At 42.5% G+C, this 27,206-nt stretch overlaps 1 protein-coding gene across 1 annotated transcript; it reads left to right on the forward strand.

Annotated features, from left to right (window-relative positions):
• Positions 1–884: 884 nt before the first annotated feature.
• On the forward strand, positions 885–27,206 carry fat1b (FAT atypical cadherin 1b). The gene is made up of 27 exons (XM_030765572.1): positions 885–4,137; positions 4,831–5,142; positions 5,945–6,006; positions 6,352–6,666; positions 6,791–7,001; positions 7,246–7,314; positions 7,665–7,804; positions 9,241–9,516; positions 9,618–9,828; positions 10,378–14,430; positions 14,870–15,066; positions 15,205–15,358; positions 15,659–15,892; positions 17,081–17,470; positions 17,586–17,800; positions 18,085–18,222; positions 18,397–18,540; positions 18,698–18,895; positions 19,628–20,426; positions 20,520–20,651; positions 20,830–20,984; positions 21,240–21,702; positions 21,969–22,122; positions 22,290–22,400; positions 22,796–23,403; positions 23,867–23,995; positions 26,641–27,206. Exons 1-27 carry the CDS (start codon positions 885–887, stop codon positions 27,204–27,206), a joined length of 13,689 nt encoding a protein of 4,562 aa, XP_030621432.1.

The following is a 27,206-nucleotide window of genomic DNA, read 5'->3' on the forward strand; positions in this document are numbered from 1 at the left end:
CAGCGTTACAATTGAGTTGGCAGAGCGCAGTCACAAGAAGTCGTGCTCGTACTGTACACTGCACAATGACATCGCAACAGCTCTCAAACGGATAACTTGCGATTTGTATGGAAAAGTAAAACGAAGGAATGAACACATCCTTAACCTCAAATAGAAACTGATGGAATGTACCGGAGTTTCCGAAACTCTCGTATATAGCTTTCTTCTTTTTTGCTGATATGGTGAGTGAACTTGTACCTAAATGCAGTCGCATGAGGGATGAGGTTACTGATAATATGGTAATTAACATAATATTTCATTGTCACGTAATTATTTTACCTGTTTTGCATGTCAGCCCAGTTTGGTAAATTTCTGGATACCGCTTTTGACGGGCTTTGACAGAGATGCCGCAGAGAGCCAGTGGGTTGCTTACACAGTTGAAAAGCTTGATTTAGAAGTTTCTGATACATGTTATTATTTAGCCCGTACGAACATCTCAGAATCCAAGATTATGTGATTCATGTGAAACATAAGCGTAGCCTGTATAGTATAAACGCGTATAAAAAAGTCACCAAAATGCTCTGTCATTAACCACGACTACACACTGATTTGAGGTATTCACTTGGAACGGTCAATTGTTGAACGCAGATATGCATGATACAACAAAGACGTATTTTTGTCGAGCATTTATAATATCCATTATTTACTTGAGGAAAAATGAAATGTCTTGACTTGATGTCCTTGGGTTTACTTATCTCTGCACTAACTTGTATGACACCAAACTCTGTTACCAAAACATGCAAGTCTTCTTACAACTATGGACACAATAATATCAAATTAGGATATAGTGCTGAAAAACAACTTCTCTCCTTTTCAATAGGTTTGAATAAGTCACTTAAGCCACCATGGGGAAGCAGTGGAGTGTCCTCCTATTGATGCTAATTTTTTGGAGTTGCACTGGGGCTCAACAGATATTATCCATGCAGTTCACACGTAGTATGTACAATGCATCTATATATGAGAATGCAGCTGCAAAGACTTTTGTTCAAAGTCCCATTAAGATGGGCATATATATGGTCAATCCCTCTTGGGATATATGGTATCAGATTGAATCTGGGAATCAGGCAAATTTATTCAAGGCTGAAAAGTATGTTTTGGGAGACTTCTGTTTCCTACGAATAAGGACCAAAGGAGGAAGCTCAGCTACACTGAATAGAGAAGTAAAAGATCATCATTTGCTGAGAGTGAAAGCAATTGAAAGACACTCTGGGAGTGAGGCACAAACAACTGTTTATCTACAGGTTCTGGACACGAATGATCTAAGACCCCTCTTCTCACCCACCTCCTATAACATCACCTTACCTGAAAACACACCCATTAAAACAAGCATCGGTAGAGTCACAGCTTCCGATGCTGACACTGGCACCAATGGAGAGTGTTATTTCAGCTTTAAAGAGTGGACAAATATGTTTTCCATTCACCCCACCACTGGTATCATAACATTGACAGGCAAACTGGATTACTCGGACACTTCCCTGTATGAGCTTGATATTCTGGCCGTGGACCGTGGACTGAAGCTTTATGGGAGCTCTGGCATTAGCAGCACTGCAAAATTGACAGTGTGTGTACAGCAGGCCAACGTACATGCACCTGTTATCACAGCTGTACCGCTAACGCCATGGAACACTATCCAAGACCCAACGTATGCTTTTGTGACCGTAGAGGATGACGATGAAGGTCAGAACGGTGAAATAGCGTCTCTGAACATAGTAGCCGGGGATCCTCTTCAGCAGTTTAAGGCCATAAGAACAAGCCCCGGAAGCAAAGAGTACAAGATCAAGGCAGTCAAAGATGTGGAGTGGGAGGGGTATAGTTATGGGTACAACCTTACCTTGCAAGCCAAGGATAAAGGAGATCCGCCAAGGTTTTCCTCGGCAAAAGTAGTGAGAATCAGGTCGCCTCATGAATATATGGAAGGTCTTAAATTTGAAAAGAGTATTTATCAGGTGAGCCTTAGTGAATTTGCCCCTCCCAATTCCTCTGTTGTCATGGTCAGAATTACACCAAAGCATCCAAACGTTAAGTATTCAATTCAACATAAGATGCAGCACTTTAAAATTCCTTTTACTATCAACCCAAAAACCGGACTCATTACTACCACTGGGCCCGTACAAGCAGACCGCGTCAGTAAATATGAATTTGATGTAGTGACTAACAACAAACGAACAAGAGCTAAGGTGATTGTCAACATTATCGACGTGAACAACAATGCTCCAAAATTTCAACGGTCAAGTTATGAAGCCAGCGTCGATGAAAATGTTCCAGTAGGGACTAGCATTTTAACAGTCAGTGCGAGTGACCTGGATGATGGAGAGAATGGTTATGTCACCTACAGCATCATTAATACGACCCCTCAGCCCTTTCAGATCGATTACTTTACCGGTGTAATAAGCACTGTGATGGATTTGGACTGTGAGCTAATGCCAAGCAAGTATTTTCTAAGAATTCGTGCCTCAGACTGGGGTGCTCCTTTCCGTCGTGAAGCAGAGACCATGGTTTCAATTACCCTTAATAATTTGAATGATAACAAGCCACTGTTTGAGAATATCGACTGTGATGTGACTGTTCCCAGATCTTTAGGAGTTGGTGAGCAAATCATGGGGATTTCCGCCATTGATGCGGATGACTTGGGTGCCGTGCAATATGAAATTAGAGCTGGAAACGATATGAGTATCTTTGATTTGGATCCAAGCTCTGGTGTTCTATCCCTTAAAAAGTCCTTAAATGATGATGAGACAGCAAAACTCTCTCAGCATACTTTACAGATTACTGCCAATGATGGGGAGATGTCAAGTGCAGTGATGCTTGTGAATATAACAGTTGTAAACACTTTGAACAAAGTCCATTCAAAGTGCGTTGAAACAGGAGTTTTGAGAGATCTAGCAGGAATGTTGCTTTTTGGCACTAAGCTTCAAAGTTACAAGGAACCAGAAGATGCGTTTGCAAATATTCATTCTATCAATAGTGATGCCCCACGGTTTATGGACTCAACACCTGGTTTGATTGAAGTTAAAGAAGACCTTCCAGTTGGATCAAGCATTGTGCTCTTAAGAGCCACAGATGCTGACAGTGGTTTCAATGGAAAATTGCTTTTTGTCATTTCAGGAGGAGATACTGATAGCTGTTTCACGATTGAATCAGATAGTGGCTTGCTCAAGATTTATGAACCACTTGATAGAGAAACAACTAATCGCTATGTACTCAATATCACAGTATATGACCTTGGCTTGCCTCAGAGGTACTCATCGCACAACCTGGAGATCAAGGTATTGGATGTCAATGATAACAGCCCACAGTTTTTACAGGATGGATATACTGTGAACATTAATGAAAACACTGCTGTAGGAACTGATATTATTCAGCTTGAAGCAACAGATAAGGATTTGGGGATCAATGGAGTGGTGAGATACAAGCTTCTGACTGAAACAGACAAATTTATTATAGACGAAGAGACAGGGATTGTCACAGTGAACGGCCCTTTGGACAGAGAAGTGATTCCGTTCTATTCTTTGATCGTAGCTGCTCAAGACATGGCTACAGAGGAGCCTCAGATGGTCTCAACAGTACTGTTGACCATTACCTTGGAGGATGACAACGATAACGCCCCAGTCTTTATTCCCTTGTACTACCACATCAAGGTGCGAGAGGATATTCCAGTGGGTACTTTGGTCCTCTGGCTGGAGGCTTATGATCCTGACCTTGGTCAGTCAGGTCAGGTGCGATACAGCCTAACCGATGATGGAGACGGGGTCTTTCAGGTGGACAAAACCAGCGGAGCCGTGTATCTCTCTGCTGCTCTCGATTATGAGAGTAGACAGGTGTATAACCTGACAGTGAAGGTCAAAGACAAAGGCAAGCCAAACTCTTTATCCTCAACTGCTGTAGTTGCAGTGGAAGTAGTGGATGTCAATGAGAATTTGCATTGCCCATCATTTTCTTTCTTTGCTGATTGGGGAGGTGTGAGTGAGGACTCCCCCATTGGTACATCAGTGATGAAAGTTACAGCACTAGACGAAGATACCGGTAGAGACGGAGAAATACGATATTCCATCCGTGATGGCTCAGGACTTGGGGTGTTTACCATTGATGAGGAGAGCGGTGAGTATGTGCTTTACTTGCAGATATATGTCTGATTGAGTAGGTTACACTCTTGGACTTTGAAATTCTATGTCCATGGAACTAGCAACTTTTTTTTTTAATTAACAAAGTTTCTTAATCACTGAAAATACCAGAGGGCTTAGAATTGGAGGGATGTTTGGGGTGTTTCACGAGAGACAATCTGGTCTTTCTTGTTCAGCAGTAGGAACTGCTGAGAAAGAGGTACTCACAGGTCAGTGGGAAGGTCTATTTTGTGTAAATAAACACTGCACTGCAGCATGGGAACAAATGTGCCATCCTTAATTCTTTCAAATTCACTCACAGTTATTGAGTTATTGAATAGCTATTTAACCTTTAATCCAAAAATGAAGTTCTCATTTAATCTGCTCTATAATTTTGCAGAAATAATGATGAGCTCCTCTGAAGGATGTTCATTTATTTGAACATTGATTCAAATGAAATGCTAAATTAGTGCTGCATTAGAACTTCTGTGTCTCTGTGTAAGTGGAATTTTTTTCTCCCCCACAATCTAGACATCAGTGTTTACTATGTAAAACTCGGGTGACTTATGCAGTCATGTGACAAGACTTTATTGCCATGTGTGTCTCTGTTTTACCTGATGAGAGCCATTTGCCTGAAGTGGACCGGTGCTGAACATGTAGGGAAAAATGCTTCTGTTTATTTTTATCATAGGTATTATAAGCACACAGGAACTTTTGGACCGTGAGACCACCAACCATTATTGGCTGACTGTTTATGCTACTGATCAAGGGGTAGTCCCACTTTCATCACATGTGGAGATCTACATCGAAGTTCAGGATGTCAATGACAATGCTCCACAAAGCCCACAGCCTGTGTATTATCCTTCAGTGCTGGAAAACTCTCCTAAAGATGTCTCCATCATGAAGATGGAAGCTTTTGACCCGGACTCCAGCAGCGACAAACTCTCCTTCAAGATAACTAGTGGGAATCCTCAAGGATTTTTTACGATCAACTCTGAGACTGGTAAGTTGGTGTTTAATTTTTATACTGCTGTGAGGTGCTCTTTGACGTTCTTTGCTGAATGTTTTATTCATTTGTTGCACTCTGAAGAGTGTGCTGAATAAGTGTCACGAGGAGTCACTTCAAAGTGTTAGTCAGTGTCTCTATCCCGTGAAACTACAAAATCTTTCATTTGAAAACGCATGGAATTCGTGACTACTTTGAACTGACAAGATATTATAACTAAACTAGATCTGGCCCTTTTCTAATAATTTAATTTTTTCTTTTAATTCTAAACAGCTCCATTAGAAGCACACAGCACATACACATCTAATAGCAATGTTGATAATATCAGCAGAGCACATTCAGCGCTGTTCTTTCATTGCATATTTTACTTTTTTTTTAAACAAGCAAACTGAGCCACATTAAACCAGACTAGTCCAAATTCAGCCTAAAACAAAAAAACAAAACCTTCGAAAAAAATAAAGCACAGGCAAGCAAAAGACTTGCTAAAGCAAAATTCATGAGTATCAACTTTGAGGGAATAATTTCATGGCTGGATGACATTCCGTTCCAGTTTCTACTATTTACAGATGTAACATGTAAGTCTTACTTTAAACTAGTGAGTCATCACAGTTGAATGTTTTAATGTATTGATGTATTCTTCTGTTCCAGCTGGAAGCACTGCTTTATTCATTTTGACTCTGTTATTTATTTTAATTTACACATTAGGTATAAAATAGAGGATACATTTATTTCCCAGTACCCCGTCTTATGGCTGGTAGCCTGGTATAAGTCTTAATATATTTTGGCTATCAATTTTTAGGTTTGCTGACGACGACGTCTCGAAAGCTGGACCGAGAGAAACAAGAACAACATATTCTTGAGGTAAAGTGTGATTTAAGATTAAGAGAATTCAAACATAAATCTAACCGTGAACCCTACCAAAAATATTCTGTGAGTGAATTTAGCTTTGGAACTGTTTATTTGAATCAGTCATGAAAGAATTCACCTCTGTGAAATGAGCTGTTCAGAGTCTGGAGTGATAGTGTTGTTAACACATGCAAATTTGCCCTCGTCGGTTTCAAGTGTATCCACTTCTCATTTATTTGCATCCACTGAAACGGACCTGGCTACTTTTCTAGTGGAACACATAAGTAACTTTCAGATGTGAGGGTTTGCCATTATTGTTGATGTGTTTTTTTTTGTTTTTTAATCACGTGTCCCAAACAGGTTACTGTCTCCGACCACGTCAGTCCTTCCAAATCTTCAACTGTCCGTGTGATTGTGAAAGTGTTGGATGAGAATGACAATAGCCCTCAGTTTCTGGAGAAGGTCTATAAGATTAAGCTTCCAGAACGTGAGAGGACAACAGAATGGGAGCCTGTTTATAGAGTGATTGCCTTTGACAAGGATGAGAGCCTCTTTGCTGAAATTTCATATAGCATTCACGAGGGTGATAAGAACAGGAAATTCTTCATCGATCCCAAAACTGGGTTGGTGTCTTCCAAAGAGGCTTTCTCAGCAGGAGAGTACAATATTCTCACAGTAGGTTGAGCTTTCGCTTCTCAGTCCAGAAATCGTTCCTTGTCAGCTGAACCACCTGAATACATTTTAGTTTGCAATCAGGACTGACTACCTTGTGAAAACACAATGTACTGCTCTCTTTCAGATTAGGGCCTCGGACAATGGGAATCCCCAGAGGTCGTCCATCTGTCGGTTGCACATTGAATGGATTACCAGGCCTAAGCCTCCGTCTAAACCTCTAGTGTTTGAAGAGACTTCCCTCGCGTTCACGGTGATGGAGAGTGATCCAGTGGGCCATATGGTAGGGGTCATTGATACAGACCCTATTGGCTCACCTGTTTGGTTAAACATCAAAGGTAATTACTGTCAGTAATCGTGTTCACTCTAGAGGTGCAGTGTGTTTAACATACCATTATGTTGTGCATACTTTCTAAAATTCTCTTTTTAATGCAACATGTAAATATTTGAATGCAATTACCTGCCTCCTTAATGCCCTTATTTCCACCCCGCACTGATCAGCTTTCCTTTAACTGACTTTCTTCTCTATCCTGTCTGCATTTCTTTTTTTTCCCCCTTTGCAATGGGCTTTAACTTAACAAGGAGACCTGCTCGCTAAAGACGTTTTTCACATCGTTCAGATGGCTTGTGACCTCAGCTGTTTAGCAGAAGGTATCTGCTGAGATCTTGTAATTTTGCCAGTTGTCCACTCAGTCTACGTCTCTGTGTATGTTTGGTGTCTGGGATTTTTTTTTTTTTCGATAATGCAAAAAATAATTCTGTTGTTACCATTGACGCCATTTAGCAATAAGGAGTCGTGTGTGTGTGTGTTTGTGTATTAAATTGTTGAATTTAGGACCTCAGAAAACTGCACACATATTGTAAATACTGCCCCTTATTTTTCAAATGTACATTTCCGTGTTTGTTCTCTGGAAATGAAAATAATGGGATAGTAAAACGGGTCCTATTGCTGATAAGTTATTCCCTCAACATGTTGTCGCTGTTTATAACGGAAACAACAGGTGGAAACGATGACAGCCGCTTTGATGTGGAAAGAGGAAGTGGAGCCATCATTATAGCCAAAAACCTGGATGCAGAGCAGCAGTCTTATTATAATCTGACAGTTGAAGCAACAGATGGAACCAGGGCCATCAGCACCCAGGTACGCATTCCATCAGCAGAGATTTATTAATTGGAGAAAAAAAAAAAAAAACATGCATGGACTATATTCACTCTGAAGATTCAAATTTTCTTAAATTACCTGTTGGATGATAAAACAGCAGACAATGTGAATGTGTATGGCAGCAGATTGGAGGTTATGATTACAGAATAAATGTTGCAGAACTTTTTGGTGAAATTGTCGCTGTAACAAACAAATGCTGTCGTAATGTAGCTGCGGCAATCAAACAAAAATTAAACGTTATCAAATCCCATGAATGGAAAAGCAGAGGGAATGCACAAATCAGACAATTTATGCCTCAACAGTGAATCTGTTTGCAGGCCTGGTATCCTTTTAATCTCTGTCAGGCACGCTATCCTCTATAGCTGCTATGTCACAATGCCTATTGTGAAACGTGATGTACAAATAAATCGAATGGAAATGAATTTTATCATTATGCCCAATACCCACAACATTTTGTGACTTGAAAAAAAAAAAACCCCACAGGATTCTTTTTTTTTTAACTCACTCATTGTGTAAAGTCTTGCATAATGGAAAGGAAAATGCGAATTGCATTTCAAATCTTAAGGACTGCACTGCTTAAAAAAAAAAAAAAAAAAAAAAAGTCACTCTGTGGAGAAGAACCTTGACATACATTTTCGCATTTTGCCGAGTCTAAAACGTCTCAGCTGAATTGAAGTGTTATCTGCCAATAGCTACCACCTGCATGATTGCACGGCATAGCACACACATTATTACAAGGCTTTGGATGTTTATTTCACTCACTTTGTGTTAAGCATTGTGCAGCACACATATTTGTCCCCCCCGCGTCCTTTGTGCTGCGGTTTTGAGCACGCCTTTCTTCGGGCTATCCGAACATGTCGGCTGAAGCATCCAGCCTTATCAGGTCGCAGTGTTCGACTCGTATATCAGTGTGAACAGCCCTGCCTGAGGCACTGAGACTGGTGCAAATAGGAGTTATGTTTTAGAGGAGAGAAGGCAGCGTTCCAGGTTTCAGTCCATCTCTCTTGTTCCAGAGAGCACCCGCCTCAGGAGAAAGCCAAAGCTATTTACAATGCCGTCACGATCGAGCATGTTGCATGTGGACATTGTTGTTTGATTGCAAGGCCATAATGCTAAGTCATGAAAAGCTGAAGACAGCAGAAATCTATTAGATATTGGAATATTGAACACTTATTGTGAGAGCCATCCCCTTTTATTACATATGGGACTAAACCAGTTTTTCATCCCAACATTATTAAAACTGAAAAGTTCAAAATGCTGATATGATAGGTGTAAGTATATATATCACAAGGCGTCTCTGTTCATTGAAGAGCTTATGTGTAAATGAGAAAATTAATAGCATGTACTCTTGTTATTTTCATTATTTTTTCTTCGCTTTTTGGGTAAGTCATTGTTTCTGTGTCTTCACTACATAGGTCTCAATCCAAGTGATTGACACAAATGAACATCGACCAGAGTTTTCCCAAACAAAGTTTGAAATAAGCATTCCAGAAGAAACACAGCCCGGGGTGAAAATACTGGAGATCAGTGCGACTGACGAAGATGAAAAGAACAAGCTGACATATACCTTACTCAGTAGCACAGACCCACACAGTCTGAAGAAGTTTCGTCTAGATCCTGCTACAGGTTTTCTGTACACCTCAGAGAAATTAGATCATGAGACAATGCATAGGCATGTCCTTACTGTGATGGTAAGTCAGGGGACTGGAGTCCTCATTTCTTCTCACTGGCGTAAAAAGCAAACCACCATACTTTACCTGTGTTTTTATTTATTTGTTTGTTTGTTTAACAGGTTCGGGACCAGGATGTCCCCATGAAGCGTAACCTAGCGAGAGTGATCGTTAATGTGACTGATTCAAATGACAACGCCCCGTGGTTCACCAGCTCCCAGTACTCGGCCAGCGTGTTCGAGTCGGCCGCGATTGGCTCTGCTGTGTTACAGGTCACTGCTCTGGACAAAGACAAAGGCAGGAACGCAGAGATCCTGTACAGCATAGACTCAGGTAAGTAATGTCATTAGAGTGATGTGGGTAGGATATAGAGACCTTGTCAACTTTAGTCATGAACAAGACTTCAGAAAGGCCCACTGACAACTGCACATAGGAATAGGTCCTGAGTTAAAGTTGAAGAGAGTGAGATCATTTTTGAATGGGTTACATGGAAAGTCAATATTAATATTTTCGAATCAGTTACCTAGAAACGACTTCAGTTAGAGGAAAAGGAGGCAAAATGTATGTGGATCAGTTGTACCACTGACATTTTCTCATTAAATAGCTTTTGTATCAATCCATTGTTCACAGGAAGGATAGATGGCAAGACTTGTTGATGAATTACATTCAATTGATGCTAGCTGATCTTGGTCCATCACTGCTGCTGTCCCTGTTTCAAAATGTACAACATGTGGAAGAATAAACTTGTTTCACCTTTACTAAATGTATGATGCAGAACCTTTAGCATCACTTAAAGACACAAATAGACAGTACAAAGCTCATTTCCTCACAAGAAATCAATATTGCTGATGTGTTGTTTTCTTCCTCTTCTATTTCTCACAGGAAATGATGGAAATTCATTTGCTATAGATTCACTCTCTGGCATCATTACAGTTGCCCGGGAGCTGGATCGTAACTACAGGAGTCAATTTGAGTTGACTGTGAAAGCGTCAGATAAAGGAGAACCTCCACTGAGGATGTTTGCAAAAGTCCAGATAACAGTCACTGTCTCTGACAACGGCAGGCCGAAATTCCCACAGAATACAGTTGCAGTAGAGATTAGTGAGACTCTCTCTATTGGGAGTTTTGTTACTTCCCTCATAGCATCCAGTCAGTCGTCAGTTTTTTATCAGATCACAGATGGAAATGTTAACAGCGCTTTTGACATCAATCCAAATTCAGGTATTATTGTCACTCGCAGGAATCTGGACTATGAAACTCAGCCTTCATACAAACTGACCGTGCAAGGCACGAACATGGCCGGAGTGACTGGAAATGCCACTGTTCTCATTCGTTTAAGGGATGAGAATGACAACGTTCCCGTCTTCACTCAAATGGAATTCACGGGGTACGTGAGCGAGTCGGCAAAAGAGAGGAGCGTCGTTTTGACTCGTGATAATGAACCACTCGTTATTCGTGCGACTGATGCCGACGAAGACTCAAAATCCAGACTAATTTATCAAATTGTCGAGCCGTTCGCTCACAATTACTTCACTATTGATTCCGGCACAGGGGTAATTCAAACAATTACCAGTCTTGATTATGAACAAAGGAGTGTATTCCATTTCACAGTGCAAGTCCACGATACTGGCACTCCGCGCTTATTTTCCGAGACAGCTGCCAATGTGACAATCCAAGTCGTTGACGTGAATGATTGCCCACCCAAATTCAGCCAGGATTTATATGAAGCGTCGCTTTTAGTGCCAACATACAAAGGAGTGAAAGTAATTTCTTTAAATGCTACAGACGAAGACTTTGCATTCGGTGCCAGACTGCTGTTCTCTATATCAGATGGAAACGTGGGACATAAATTCAGAATTGATTCCACGTCAGGTGATATTTTTGTGCAGAATGCCACACATCTGCGCAGCAGATACAAATTGGCAGTTCGAGTCTCTGATGGAAGATTTACTGACACTGCGGTTGTAAAAGTGACTGTGAGGGAGAGCGAGAATCACGGCCTCAAATTTACGCAAGATGTGTTCACCGCATCCGTCCAAGAGAACTTGTCCGAGAGGAAAACCATCGCTATTATTGCTGCCGTGGGCAACAGGATCCACGAGCCTTTGTTTTACTCTATCCTCAACCCTGACAGAAGGTTTGAAATTGGTCGCACTTCTGGAGTGCTGTTTACAACAGGGATACCCTTTGATCGTGAGGAACAGGATGTTTTTGATGTTGTTGTTGAGGTTACAAAAGAGCAAAAGTCTGCTGGGGTTGTCCATGTCCTGGTGAAAGTTACAGTGGAGGATATGAACGATAATGCACCCATATTTGTGAATATGCCCTATAGTGTCATTGTGCAGATGGATTCTGTGGTGAGTACAGTCTTTAGGCAAGTGACAGCAGTGGACAGAGATATTGGCAAAAATGCTCAGATCAAATACTACTTAAAAGAACATGAAAAATATTTTCAGCTAAGCCCCTCTGGTGAAATCTCTTTGAAGAAATCTTTTGAACCAGACAGCCTGAACACAAAATTTGTGATTACCATTATAGCACAAGATGAAGGCGACCCAGCCCTCTCTTCAACAGCCCAAGTATCCATTACAGTGGTGAACAGAGCCACGCCGGTATTTGAAAGACCATTTTACAGCATTGAAATTCCAGAGAATACACAATTACACACCTCAATAGCACAAGTCCAGGTTAATGACTCTGTCGCTTCACGTGCCGTATACAGCATTTCCGAGGGAGACCCATTCAATCAGTTTTCCATTAATTTCAACTCCGGAGTCATAGACGTTGTTCAGCCCTTGGATTTTGAGACTCATCCTGCCTACAAATTAAGTATCAGAGCAACAGACTCAGTGACCGGGGCCCACAGTGAAGTTTTTGTTGACATAATCGTGGAAGACGTCAATGACAACGCACCGCTCTTTGTTATGGGGTCATATAATACAAGTCTCCCCGAATATGTTATGATCGGCACGTCTGCGTTCCAGGTGATGGCCACGGACTCTGACACCGGGGACAACCGACAACTTTTTTATCAGCTTGTGGGTGAAGAGGCCGAAAATTTCAGAATAGACAGTGAGAGTGGGATCATCTTTACCGCAGGTTTGCTGGATCATGAGGCGAAAAAACAGCACAAGCTGATGGTTAAAGCTGTAGATGGAGGAGCTCCCCCCATGTCCAGTGAGGTCCAAGTGACTGTGTATGTGACAGATTTTAATGACAACCCACCCGTGTTTACACAGCAGATTTATACTGCATCGGTCAGTGAGCTGGTTCCTCCAGGCCATTTCGTTACCTGTGTTCAGGGGTTTGACGTCGATAGCTTAAATGCTGAGACCCTGGAGTATTCTATTCTATCTGGCAATGATGATAACAGTTTTACCATTAATAAGAGTAGTGGAGAAATAATGATTTCAAGCCAGAAAAAACAGAAAATGGAGCCTATGTACAACTTGATTTTGTCAGTAACAGATGGTGTTTTTCAAAGTTTAGCAGAAGTAAAAGTCAGTGTCGTAAGGGAGAACCGACACAATCCCTCGTTCACACAGGACGAATACCTCGTTGAACTCTTGGAAAACTCACCTACAGGTACTTTTGTAGTGAAAGTTGAAGCCCTTGATGAAGACATGGGAAAATACGGTGAAGTTCAGTTTTTCATTGTAAACGATGCTGCCAGAGACAAATTCTCTATTGACGCCAAAGGGCAGATATTCACTTTTGAAAGCTTCGATCGTGAAAATCCTTTGGAGAGGGTAATGTTCATTAATGTTATGGCCAAAGATGGTGGTGGGAAAGTGGGCTTTTGCACAGTCAGTGTGATTCTCACTGACGTTAATGACAATGCACCTCAGTTCAGACTGTCTGAATATAAAGGTAGTGTACCGGGGGATGCCCCTCGAGGAACCACTGTAATCAAAATATCAGCGGTGGATGCGGATGAGGGAAGTAATGCTGACATTGCTTATGCAGTCGACTCAGACATTGGGCACTTTGAAATCCATCCAGTGAGTGGTGTGGTTGTCACAAAGGGAAGTGTAAGTGGATTAGAAAATAGCCTATATTCGTTTTATGTGAAGGCTAAAGATTCTGGAAGCCCTCCAAAACAATCTGTTATCCCCGTTTCGATTAGAATACTTCCACATGATGTGATGACGCGGAAGCTTGTTGAACCTCTGCTTAGACTCGAAATAGCGGAGGATCTTCCCGTTGGCTCGGAGATTGATGTCGTACGAGCTCAGAGCAAAAATTTTTTAAAATATAGTCTTGTCAAAGGAAACACTCCAGAGAGCAACCGAGATGATGCATTCATTGTTGACAGCAACACCGGAAAGCTTAAAGTCGCAAAACGTTTAGACTATGAAACTACCAAGTGGTATCAGCTGACCCTACAGGTCCAGATAATCCAAGAAGGTGCAGAATTCATATCAAACGCGGATGTAAACATACTCCTAAAGGATGTTAATGATAACAAACCCCAGTTCGATTCTCACTCCTACCAGTCCTTCGTTGTGGAGAATTCACCAGCAGGGACATCTGTAATCCAGATTAAGGCCACTGATCTTGACTCTGGGGTGAACGCTGAAGTTGTATACAGCCTGGATGAGAACCAGGACTTTCCAGAGGTACTGGAGCTGTTTGCCGTGAACCGTGAAACAGGTTGGATCACCACTCAAAAGGAGCTAGATCGGGAGAAGAGAGATAGATACAGATTAGCGGTGGTTGCTGTAGATCGAGGACAGGAGATTCAAATGAATGACAGTTCCATTGTGGAAGTGACAGTGGTGGACACAAATGATAACCCTCCAGTGTTTGCCAAGACAGTCTTCAAAAAGACTGTGAAGGAAGATGAAATTGTGCCAGGCAGCCTCATCATTTTGTTGAGCATCACCGACTCTGACACTGATGAATTCAACAGGAAATGCAGCTGCTTTATCACAGGTACTATTGCTTCTGCTTTCTCGAACTGGTGAGAGAGAGATAAATCTTAATTTCAAAGAATCACTTTCACATTTACAAAAAAAAAAAAGAAGAAAAAAAAGAAAAATGAAAAAAAAAAGACGTGCGAAAAGATAAGCTTTTTGTCAGAGGCAAGCGATAGCAAAGAGCAGTAAATAGTCAGTCACTGTAATCCTACACAGAGCTGAATATGAGTGGCAGCATTCTGCTCCAGAGCCAAAAGAATAAAAAGGATCTCCATGGGAGTACCTCAAATTTAAAATAACTCAACACGAAAACATTTGCATTGAAAGCTACATTATAAATATAGTTCTCAAGGCTGTTTTAAAGCAGTACTGTGGTGTTTTTGTTCAACTGTCAGTCTACATGATATCTGGTCACCATGATCTTAAGTCAACTTCAGTATTTCCCATTTATTTAGGTGGTGACCCTCTGGGGTTGTTTGACATCCAATACACAGAGGGAAGCTGGGTCATTGCTGCCAGGAAACCACTGGACAGAGAGGAGAGTGACTTCCACCTCCTGAACATAACAGCTACAGACGGAGCCTTTGTGGCCAGAGCGACTGTTGAGATAACAGTCCTTGATGCAAATGACAACAGTCCTGTTTGTGACAAGGTTCAATTGCACATCTTTACTGTGTTTCATGTAAATGTGTCCATGGATGTTAATATCCGAAGAGCACATAAAATGTCTGGAACGGCGAGATCATTTTCTCCTTTTTTTTTTTTTTTTTTTGTTTCTCCTTCCGCCCAGGTTCTTTATGTTGGAACTGCTCCAGAGGATGCACCTGCAGGAACACCTGTCTTACAAGTCTCAGCTACTGATGCAGATCTGTCTTCAAATGCCGCAATTTCATATCAGCTCTTTGGCAGTGGTGCTGAGGCTTTCAGCATTGACTCTCACACGGGTAAAATTTATCTCAGCTAGCGCACGTAACACAATATGGGTTTGGAGAACCGTGAACGTTTATATATATATATATATATATGTGTGTGTGTGTGTGTATGTATGTATGTATATATATATATATATATATATTTCTTTAGATGTTATTTATCCATGCAGAAAGACAGCCAAGAAGTCTGTGTGCTTTGGGGTTCCTCATTGTTCATGCACAGGGGACATATGTTCATGAGTCTTTGCATAGGACTGGGGTGTATTAGTACATTTTGTGATCTAAATATTTTTTTTTATTATTATTTGAAAGGTGCTCTGTCGACACTGCTGCCCTTTGACAGAGAACAAAAGGATGTTTTTAACTTTACCGTGCGAGCAGTGGATGGAGGGAATCGCTTCTGTCAAGCCGCTGTGCTAATAACCGTGGAGGATGTTAATGACAACTCTCCCAAGTTTTTGTTGAACCCTTACCACCTCAGTGTGTTTGAGAACACAAAACCTGGAGCCTATGTGGCGAGGCTGCAGGCTAGTGACTCTGACAGTGGTAAGGAAATATCTGTCTATTTCAATGAATACAAGAGTGCAAAATGGTCCACTTGCCTCTATTCTTGTGTTGAATTAGATAAATACCCAGTCACGAAGATGATGATCACATTTTAATTATCACCAGTTGTGATATAATTGTGATATAGTTAATGTTGGTAACCTTACACTTCTGCCAATTCAATATCATATTTTTCTCAATGAATGCCAGCGCCCTGCAAAACCTGCAAAAAAATTGTGGGTTTTTAAATAATGTTTTTCTTGTGATCAAACATTGTTTAGATTTCTTCAAACAGTGAAGTTTCATGCTCAGAGAACCACACAATGATTGTTTGGAATAACTGAATGGTTATCGTTATCTGCCAGCTGCTATTTCGTAAGGCTTTCTGCATTAGTAGCTGTCTTCACAGCGTGGTGTATGCACAGATAGCCCAAAAAACTCTGAGAATCTCCCCTCTCTCAATATGCACTGTCCAGTGCACTCCATGGATTACAATTACACACAGTGGTGTAGGTTCTACTCTCTCTAACACGGTGTCTAATGTCAATTTTGTCTCATTTGCTTTCTCACCACGCTGTTTCAGCGCATTGCTTTTGTGTATTCTTCATGACGTCTCAGCTCTGATTTGTCTCAGAAAGGAGGAAAGATTAAATAATGTCTGTCAGCTTGTGATGAAAGGAAGTTATGAACACACATTCCATTCTTCGTTTAATTGTTTCGCTTCAAAAAGCTCGCTGGCGTTTTCAGACTTGTCTCTCTCATAAACACCATTGTGTTCGCTAATCACCGATATAAACAACTGTCCAGGCGGATACTTCTGTAATCACTGTCTCATTCTTCTTCTTCATGTATTTCAATTTACAACTCGGCTGAAGAATGAAAGTCAACAGGGTTTGTTTATGAATGCTTTCTGATGGGAATGGAGATTTCTAAGTGATTAGGCCTCGTTTCACTCTCCCGTCTGTCCGATCCTTTGCGATGGGATAAATTAGCCGGATGCCATGGGGCCAGACAGCAGGGTGCCAATAATAGCTTAGCTCTCTGTTTGCTAATGAACGTTAGGATACGCATATCTCCCTGAGAAAAGACCATAATTCAGTGACAGTCAACTCATATTTAGGGACTATCTGTTTGTCCATGATGTTCTATGTGGACGTCTTTCTCTCTGCCTCTCTCTTTACTCTATAGGAGTGAACGCTAAGATACGGTTTTCATTGGAGGATTCTGCTGGAGGGCAGTTTTCCATTCATGAGCAGTCGGGGATCATTACTTTGGAGAAGCCTCTAGAGAGAAAAATTAAAGCTCTCTACGCACTCAAAGTGCGGGCCGCAGACCAAGGTTCACCACGTGCACTCTCCTCTCTTGGCACTGTGCTGGTGACTGTGCTTGACGCCGACGATCACCCTCTAGTGTTTGAGCACAGGGACTATGTCACCACGGTTCCCGAGGATGTCGCCATGGGGACGCGGCTCCTCCGCGTCTTTGCTGCCTGCAAGGACGCAGAAGTTGACGCCAAGATAACTTATTCTATCACTGAAGGCAACGAGCATGGTGCCTTTAGCGTGGACTCTCGCACAGGTAAAAAAAAAACTTTTTTTCTTTCCAATATCAACATTTGAATGATTGTCTCCCTAAGCTCCCCAAACAGGTTGCTTTCCTCCCCCTTTTTCATAAAGTCCCTCTGTGTCTGCAGGTGACGTCTTTGTCATTGAGGAGCTGGATTATGAGGTATCCCATGAGCACTATCTGACCATCAAGGCCACCGCAACAGACAAATATTCTCCCAGCGACACCACCACAGTCGCCGTCCACATAACGGATGTCAACGACAACGCTCCTGTTTTCAGCCAAGATGTGTACTCAGCAGTGGTCAGTGAGGACGTTCAGCTTGGAAGCACTGTCGTAATCGTAAGTGCTTTGCTTCAGCTGAATTTCCATTCAGATTAAATCATATATATATATGTATGTGTGTGTGTGTACGCGCGCTCGTGTGTGTGTGTGTGCTATGTGAGGTGGATTTTAAGTGGAGATTTATTTGTGAAGACAGCCATAAAGTTCTTCCATTTTCTTTTGCCTTGGCACTTCTGGAACAGACAGTTCCTTAATGACAATATGCTTGGTTTGTACTCTGCCTGTCTTGGAAGTTGTTCTGGATCAAAGCTGCTAAATGAATAAATGTAAATGTTCTTTAGGTTACCGCAAAGGACATTGATGGACCCTCCAACAGCCGGGTGCGCCTGTCTATCGTCGACGGTAACCAGGGAAGCCCTTTCCTCATTGACACAGTCAGCGGGGAGGTGAGAGTGGCCCGTCAGTTGGACAGAGAGAAGGTAAACTTTCTCCGACATAACTTCCTCCCTTCACCTCCGTATAACACAGATATTAGTTAGAGAACAGAGTCGACTCTTAGATGTTCAAAGTCTTAAGTCGTTTTGTTTAATTGCCTACCAAAGCTGGGAATCAGTTCAAAAGGTGTACCACTGCCTTCATCCCTTTTAAATTAGACATCGGGATATGCACTGACAGTGCTGGCCTCCGACAGCGGAAATCCCCCTAAATCCAGCAGCACCGTCATCTCCATAGACGTGTCTGATGTGAATGATAATCCACCTCTCTTCTCCAGGGATAACCATAGCCTCATCATCCAGGTAAAAGCAAAAAGCCGTCAAACAGAACAAGCCAAATTAAAGCCGATACCCTTCGCTCCTTTCTATGCTCCACAAAGCTAATGACTCCGCTATGAGGACTGACAGGAGGCATCTCTGCGGACTGTCTGACTGACTTCCGATCTTCCTCTTGTTTCAGGAGAGCGTCCCCTTAGGGTCCGACGTCCTTCAGCTGAACGTGACGGACAGCGATACGGCCCACAACGGCCCCCCTTTCTCTTATACCATCACTGAGGGTAATGAGGGAAATTTCTTTCAAATAGATCAGGATGGAATACTTCGAACATCAGCACAGTTGAACTGCAAAGTCAAAGACCAATATTTCCTCAAGGTGCAGGTGAGAACACTTCAAATACGGAAAATTCTGACTGTAAACAGTGAGATAAAGGTGTTTTGTCATTTAATGCGATTTGGGAGCATGCCTTTATCCGTTTATACTGTGTTTGGGAATCCATAACATGCAGAGGATCTAAGAGCAGAGATCTGAATGCGAGCCTGAAGGCAGTGTGTGTGTGTGTGTGTGTGTGTGTACGCGCCCGCGTGCGCTTGTGTGTGTGTGTGTGTGTGTGTGTGTGTGTGCGTGTGTGTGTATGTGTGCACGCGCCCGCGTGCGCTTGTGTGTAAATGTGTGTGTATGTGTGTTTGTGTGTAAACTTATGGGGGTTTGTTGTTGCAATAAAATAATACTGAATTCCTTGTGGATACCACAGAGCATGTGAGAAAGAAAGTATGTGAGAGAGAGAGAGAGAGAGAGAGAGAGAGTAGAGGGTAGCCCTTTGGCATTTTAGTGAAACTCAGAAATAACCTCAGATCAAGTTGTTCAGAAGAGTTAAGCTTTAAGGAGGTTCATGGGGTCAAAGCTCCCTCTGCTGTTGAGATGCAGCTATAACACTCAAGCGTTCAAATCAACATTACCATAAAAATAGGCTCAAGTTCTGCAGTCTCTATCACTCTGTCTGTTTAACAGCAATTACAGAATAAAAATAATCATATGTAATCCTTTTATTAAATATAATACACTATTAATGTTGAATGTAAGATATTTAATGTTTGTATGTTCTGCCCCCAGGTGGCTGACAGTGGGAATCCTCCGCTGAAATCAACCACATTCATCAGTATTAGAGTGGTGCAGGCAAGCGTTTACCCTCCGTCTGTCCTTCCTCTGGACGTGCTTGTCTCTGTCCATGGAGAAGAGTACGCGGGGGGGTTGTTAGGAAAGATCCATGCCACCGATCAGGATGATTATGACACTCTCACATACAGCCTGCATCCTCAGGCCCATGGGCAGTTCTCCGTGTCCGGTTCAGACGGCAGACTGCTGGCCACCCGTGGGCTGGACGCAGGTGTTTACCCGCTCAACGTCTCCGTCACCGACGGACGCTTCACGTCCACGGCCAGCGTCACCGTGACCGTGCGCCAGGCCACGCGGCTTATGCTGGACGACTCCGTCTCCGTGAGATTCGCCGGCGTCAGCCCAGAGGAGTTCATCCGCGACCACTGGCGCGGCTTTCAGAAAGCCGTCCGCGGCTTTGCCGGGGTCCGGAGAAACGAGATCCACCTGGTCAGTCTGCAGCCAGCGGAAGACCCCGAAGGGAACCTGGATGTTTTGCTGTTCTTCGAAAAGCTGAGAGGCGGTACGCTTGAAGCGCTTCTCCAGAAACTGAACTCTTCTACGGTGGCCATTCAGGAGATGGTCGGTTTACGCTTGGTTTGGCTCGGTCGGAGCCTGTGCGCTGGCCTTCGCTGTCCTGCGGGCCTGTGCCAGGAAACGGTCACCTTGGATGAGACAGTTATGACCACGTACAGCACAGAGAAACTGAGCATCGTTGTGCCCCAGCATCGCAGGACTGCACAGTGTCTCTGCACAGGTACAGCACAGTGCAAAGCAGAGTCTGATCCACACTGTGACGGTGACCTGAGTAATGTAGATTGGTTCACCTGCGTTCGTTTGTTCGTTTCAGACGGAACGTGTTCATATCTCAGTAACCCCTGTGATGATCAACCATGTCCAGAGGGCACTCAGTGTGTGGCTGACCAAAGAGAAGGAAAATATATCTGCACGTGTCTCGGTGAGAATGAGGGAAAGTGTCAAGGTAAGTGTAAAACCTGCAGCATTGGGACGGGACTTGTAGTTCATAGGCCAAACAAACGCATAAATAAAATATTTATTATGTACAAGGTTCCCTGCAGCTGCCTCTCTTTACTATTGGCAGCGCTGGGAAATAGAATTGTAACAGAACTGATGAAAGTTGTTTACTTTGTGGGCCCTAGAGGAAACTTTGATGACATTCGGTGAAAACAGTTACATCAGATTTCGTCTAAGGAAAGTCACACAGAGGGAGCTGAAGCTGTCACTCAGGTTGAAAACCTTCTCAAGTCATGGCACAGTCATGTTTGCCAGAGGAAGAAACTTCAGTGTCCTCGAGGTTTGTTTTCAACAACCAATATAATACAAAGTAGTTCTGAGGAAACCAGTGAAACCAAGATTTGCAGTCAATATAAAATACTAGCGAGGCACGTGTTTCCAGTTGGGTTCTCTTATATGAATTAGATTATATATTAGTTGAGATATGACAATAATATTGGGTTTTCTAGAGATTAATATAGAAAGTGGGGTCACACAAGTACATTCAGGATTTGTCGTTGAGAAATAATTAAATTCATCACTTTCTGACTTACAGATAGTGGGGGGGCGACTGCAGTACCAGTTTGACTGTGGGGGCGGGCCATCAGTCGTATCTGTTCACAGCGCTGAGGTGAATGACGGCCATTGGCACTCGGTTCAGCTGGAGGTGACGGCCAACCGGGCCAGACTGGTCCTAGATCAGCTCCACACTGCGTCGGGCATCGCGCCCGGCTCCCTCTGCTCGGTCCACCTGGGCAACCGAGTCATTCTGGGCAGCCACGTCCATCTGCTGAGCGCAAGGCCCAGAGGCGGCTTCCAAATCACCAAAAGTCTCCAAGGCTGCATGGACTCGGTCGTTTTAAATGGCCAAAAACTCTCCCTCAGTTCAAAACCCCCCTCCGGTGCTGACATTGAGGAGATGAGTGGGGTTTCTCCAGGGTGTGAGGTGCCTTTGCCTCAGGACTGCCTCACTAACCCATGTCTGAATGGAGGAAGCTGCTTAACTAAGACTACTGGAGGTAGTTTAAGCTCCTCAAAATCATATCTAAATATAATCAGCACTAATTACATTGCATATAACTACAGGTATACTCAATATATTAACTAACATATATTCAGCAGTTGAGTTCCAGGGAATGATTCGTGAAGTCTGTATGGATGTCTTTGAAGAGAGAAATGTTCATATACTTGGGCGTAATGGAATTTTTGTGTGACCTTAGATGCGTGTGTGAATATTGTTATTCATGGCGGTGGTGAGATTAGTTATTGATTTTTTGTCTTGCAGGTTACTACTGCAAATGCAATGATGCATATGTGGGGACTCACTGTGAGGTCAGTAAAAACCCGTGTGCCTCTAACCCCTGTCTGTACGGAGGGACCTGTGTCCAAACCACAGACAGTTACTACTGTCAGTGTCGGGGGAAGTACTCCGGGCAGAGGTATAGCATATTTACATTTCTGTACATACTGAAACCCTGAATCGGTCCTTTTTAGTTCTTCCAAACATGATGTTTTAATCCATTTTTTTTTTACCCTGCACTAGTATTGTATATTTGTTCTCTTTAGAACACATGTAGAAATGCCTGATTGATGTTTGTGTGACTAGGTGTCAGATTGCTCCGTTCTGTAAAGTAAATCCATGTCGAAACGGAGGACAGTGTATCGACGGTCTGGATGGGCCCGTCTGTGACTGTGGCCCAGGATTCACAGGAAAACGGTGTGTATCTGATTCACGTGTTTTACTCAGAGCCTGAAAATAGTTTTGGACGCGTGCCTCTGTTAGGAAACTGCTAACTTTTATTGAATTGTGAACTTGAAACTGCAAAAAAATTACGTTTTATTCCAGCTGTATTAAATGTCTGAAGAAGTCTTTTGTACTTAATCCTTTTTGAAATGTTGCACATTCTATTTTGCACATTTGTATTTTATAACACATTCTATAACACATACAATAGTTTGCATTAATATAAATATTTTGAAGTTCCTTCCTTCTAAATGTTGTCAGTTTTTCTGAACATTTATAAAGCACATGCAATGAACCTATCGATTTGCGGCAGTCGTGTTGTCCTCAGAAACCTGAGAGTGACAGTGACTTGGTTTTCTCACATTCAGGTGTCTCAGCGATGTGAATGAGTGTGTTCAGAAGCCCTGTCTTAACGGCGGTCAGTGCGTCAACACTCACGGGTCATTTGGCTGCACCTGCGTCCAAGGCTTCGGTGGAAAGCTCTGCGAGGTCGACGAGTCGGAAAGAATCCGACACCGCGTCGTCTCCACGCCTTGGAACATCGGCCTGAATGAAGTCGTCGGAATAATCATTTTCTTGACAGCCATCTGCTTTATTGTCACGCTTTTTGTAATTGCCCGTAAAAAACCGTGCAAGCCTAACAAGCCGGATCCAGATCAAGACGATTACGGAGAAGACCACGCCTATAATCAGAGCACCTATTTTCACCCGAAACCCCCACCAGGACAATTTTTAGACACGCCGCCGAAAGTCCCAGTTCGGCCCATCTCCTACACACCCAGCACGCCTGGCGACTTACGCAACAACTTAGACAGAAGCCCTGAGTTCAGTTCTCTGGGTTCAGACCCAGTGTTTGGGCTGCGGAAGCCTGTGGCCGTGTGCAGCGTGGCACCCAACCTGCCCCCACGTCCCACTTCCTGCTCGCCCACAGATATCGACTCCGTCCTGGAGCCTAACTGGGAAGAGGAATACGGCGGTGAGTGCTCGGGTTGGTTTGTATGCTCTGTCCAGCCTCTTGTTCATGATCAACACGTCCCCACTCCTTTACCATGATTCAGTCTAATAAGGACCACGTAAACCTAATCAATTGGTTAGGGTAGAGTGCATTAATACAAGTCACAGCCATGATTTAGGGGCCTTTGAAATGTAAGTGTCCTTTAATTGCTCTCCATAACCTTGTGATGTGCATAGTTCATTTTGAATGTTACAAGAACAGTTAGGGGTGACAAAAATATTACAGGGCTTATTCAGTCAAAAGCCACTTAATGTTGAGAGGGTGATCATTGACCTTTGAAAAGAGAATGAGACATCAAAAGAGAGTAAGCATTGAAGAGTAAGCATTCAAAATAATTGCAAGTGTAATTTCTCTGTGAGAGAGCCTCTTCATCTAATGCTTTTATAGGGTCACAAATATGCATGTTCTGTTTTTATCCAAACAGAGGATTTAGATTCCTGTTTGTTAAACGAGTCCATGGAGGATGTCTCTAATGCTTATTCCCATGGTAACGGTGGAAACGGTCCAGATCCTCACACTGCCAACTCCCATTCGGACTTCATCGATGATAACGGTATGAAGATTTTTCAAACAGCCATGCCATGCATCCTGCCCAATAATAAATGATCCTAATAATTAACTAATCATAATGATTGTTATAGTTATAATTAAACTAAAGACATACATTTATTACTCACAAGGAAGAAAAAGTAGTTTGTCTTCTATGTAATACTGGTCTTTGTACTAGGCATATGTCAGCTGAGACTAGAGAGAATGAAGTGAACTGACTAAGCTAATGTAGCCATGGGTACTTTGACTTTTGCCTCCCTCTGTAATGACCTCAGCTCCCATATGGATTAAATCTCTCCTCGGGTCCAGGCAAGCCTTAAACATGGGCCAGAGTGTAAGTGATTCTGTAATGACAAAGCTGGAAATATTCAAAGGGCATTTGAGATTCTCATTATAAGATAAAACAGCTAAAAAAATGACAACCTCTCCTTCATTGCTATAAAAATGTATGCATAGAATGTTTTAAGAGCATAGGAATGGCAATGGATAATGAAATGCATTTGAGGGAACTGTCTGAGCCATAAAGCAAGCCACAGAAGGACCAGTCTGTAGTTTCTTTTTTTTTTTTTTTTTAGTTTCTCTCCAGCAGTTAACCCTCTGGTTTGAAAGGAACATGTGTGAAACCATCCGAAGCTTCAACTGTAAAGCAGGAATCTTTCGTTTCTCAAAATGATCTGTTTGTTTCCAACAAAAAGACATTTTTGCAAGTAATATTTAGTCACTGCAAAATGTACTGTGAAACATTTCTTGTTGACCATGATGGCTTGTGTCCAGTACTTTTTAAGTGAGCAGCTCTCTGGAGAATTTCAAAGTCCTTTCAGCCATGCTCTGTGCTACATTTTGATTCCTAGGCTTAAGTAGAGGTATAGTTCTTTAGATTACAATACATACTCTCTAGGACCCAAATATATATACACATATATACATATACACACACACACACACACACACACACACATATATATATATCTATGTATTTGGGTATGTATGTACATATATATATTTTTTACCACGCGTAGATGTGTGACCTCTTGAATTCAGTCATAGTTCCTCAGGAGTTTTTGCATTGTGTTGGTAAACATAGATGTGATGACCGTGGGTAACTTAGACATAATACAATGCTGTTTCGTTGTGAGTATTGTGCTGTCATAGAAACATTCGTTCTAATGATTGATGTCTGTTTGCTTTTTTACCTTTACAAGCTTCCGTAGAGAGTTCTACACTTCTTCTCAGTACTTAGCTTGACATGGTATAAGAGGTATACTGTCTATTCTTGGATCATTGTTCTAGATCAGTGGTGTCCAACTCCAGTGTTGATGAATTTCAACCAAGCATTGCTAAGTGTATGCCCTTTCAAACCACCCTCTAGCTGAGCACCCGAAAGAAAATATTGCAGAATTTTGGACCTGCACGATTGGACTTGGGCACCACTGTACTAAATCTTCAGGTTTATGTATGTTGCATTTGCTATGTTTATGTCATCTTTTCTCCCCTGCCCATACATCGAGTAGCTATTTGACTGAGTGTCTCTGTAGTGAAGTTCAAATGATTTATGCATGATTTAGTGTGCGTTCTGCTTAGCCAAATATACCAAATATATGTCCTTAGTTACACTTTTTCAAAAATGTCTCTTTAGATCTTACTCAAAGCACATCGTAACGTCTTGATTCATGTAATTATTTTCTCTTTTTTTTACCACTCTTCAAAAAAGACTCTCGCAAGGTTTGGGACCTCCACATTCCCAGAGGTGATTTCTGCATGAGTTTCCTAGTTTGTTAGCCTTTCGTTTGCATGTCCCGTTAGCTTAGCATAGCAAATGCAGGGACTCTTGACAACTCCGATAATTAAATGCTTCACAGTAAATAAACCAGGCTGTAACACACTCACTTCTAAAGCACTCTTTCAGATCCCAGAAGCCCCTTGATGTCTAACCTTACTTAACGTGTAAAAGATTTAACAAGAACTTTCAAAGCAACGCCGGGAAATCGTGCTAATTATCAGAGTTGTGAGTTTCAGAACCTCACTTCAGAGTAATATTGAGAAAAGTCTCTGACAGTAACACGGACTGTCTGCCTCTCAGAGCCGTGTGTCTATGTTTGTGTATGTGTGTGTTTGAGAGAGAGATACTGTAAAATATAAAGTTTGTGTGTGTGCGTGCGTGTGTGTCTGTGGGAGAGAGAGGGCAAGAGAGACAGACAGACAGATAGATAGGTGGACAGACAGATAGATGGACAGACAGATGGAGATGGAGAAGTGAGTGTACGTCAAGTGTGTGTTTGCATGTTTGTGTCTGTGTTTAACAGACACAAATTGGTGTGTGTATTTGTGTTTTGGGTGGGTGGGGGGTGCATTTGCGTGCAGTTGCATTATTATCAGGAATGAGGCAATGGGATTGCTGACAGATATAGTCATGTTGTTTTGGTGTCAGAGATGAGAGCTGCAAATGCATTAACCTGTGGCCCTCACATGCATGAATTTCTTATCCATGCATAATTCTGTCTGCCTTAACATTCAGCTATCCACTCATACTCACACCTTTCAGTCTAACAGCATTGATGTTTTGTGTTGTAAATATTTAAATGTATGTAAATTATTTAAATTTATTTAAAGTTTTAAATAATCACACTGACCAATTTGACCTTCAAACAGGATACCACTGGGACAACTCAGATTGGATTCACTGTGTTCAAATTCCTGGAATCCAGGGGCATCTTCACTACGAGTTTGTGCAAATTCCCTCTTCTACGCACTTTGATGACCTTGCAGACACAGAGTATCTTTCTGGATGCTACGACATTGAGAACAGTGACCCGCCACATGTAGAGCCCCCTCCCCACCATGACCTTCAGTCTCTTCCCAAGGACGAATGCTCTGTGCCAGTGGCCCACAGAGACTCATATCCACCAACTACACGAGCGGCCACCTCTCACGTTCAACGGCGGCACGGTGGTATCCATGGCAACCAGACCACCGTGACAGTGCCTCAGGGTTCAACGCCAGGACCCAGCGAATTTAGCCGTGGTGCGGAGCCCTTCTATGAACCCTGTGAGGAGGGAATCCACGGAACACCTTACAGTTTATTACCCGACTCTGCTGACAGCTTGTCGGATTTGTCTACCAGCGGCGAGGACTTGGGCCCTATAGCCAGTGACAGTGAGAGTGTGGAAGATGTCTTAACTTGTAAAAACACGGCTTCTGTCGGTGGATGCGAGTGA

This window comes from Chanos chanos, chromosome 2, assembly GCF_902362185.1.
Source record: "Chanos chanos chromosome 2, fChaCha1.1, whole genome shotgun sequence".
In the NCBI taxonomy this organism is placed as follows: Eukaryota; Metazoa; Chordata; class Actinopteri; order Gonorynchiformes; family Chanidae; genus Chanos; species Chanos chanos.

Coding starts and splice junctions, on each gene's coding strand:
- fat1b (XM_030765572.1), top strand. CDS start 885: ATGGGGAAGCAGTGGAGTGTCCTCCTATTGATGCTAATTTTTTGGAGT. Junction 14,431..14,869: donor ATGCAGCTGCTTTATCACAG/GTACTATTGCTT, acceptor CCATTTATTTAG/GTGGTGACCCTCTGGGGTTG. Junction 15,067..15,204: donor ACAGTCCTGTTTGTGACAAG/GTTCAATTGCAC, acceptor CCTTCCGCCCAG/GTTCTTTATGTTGGAACTGC.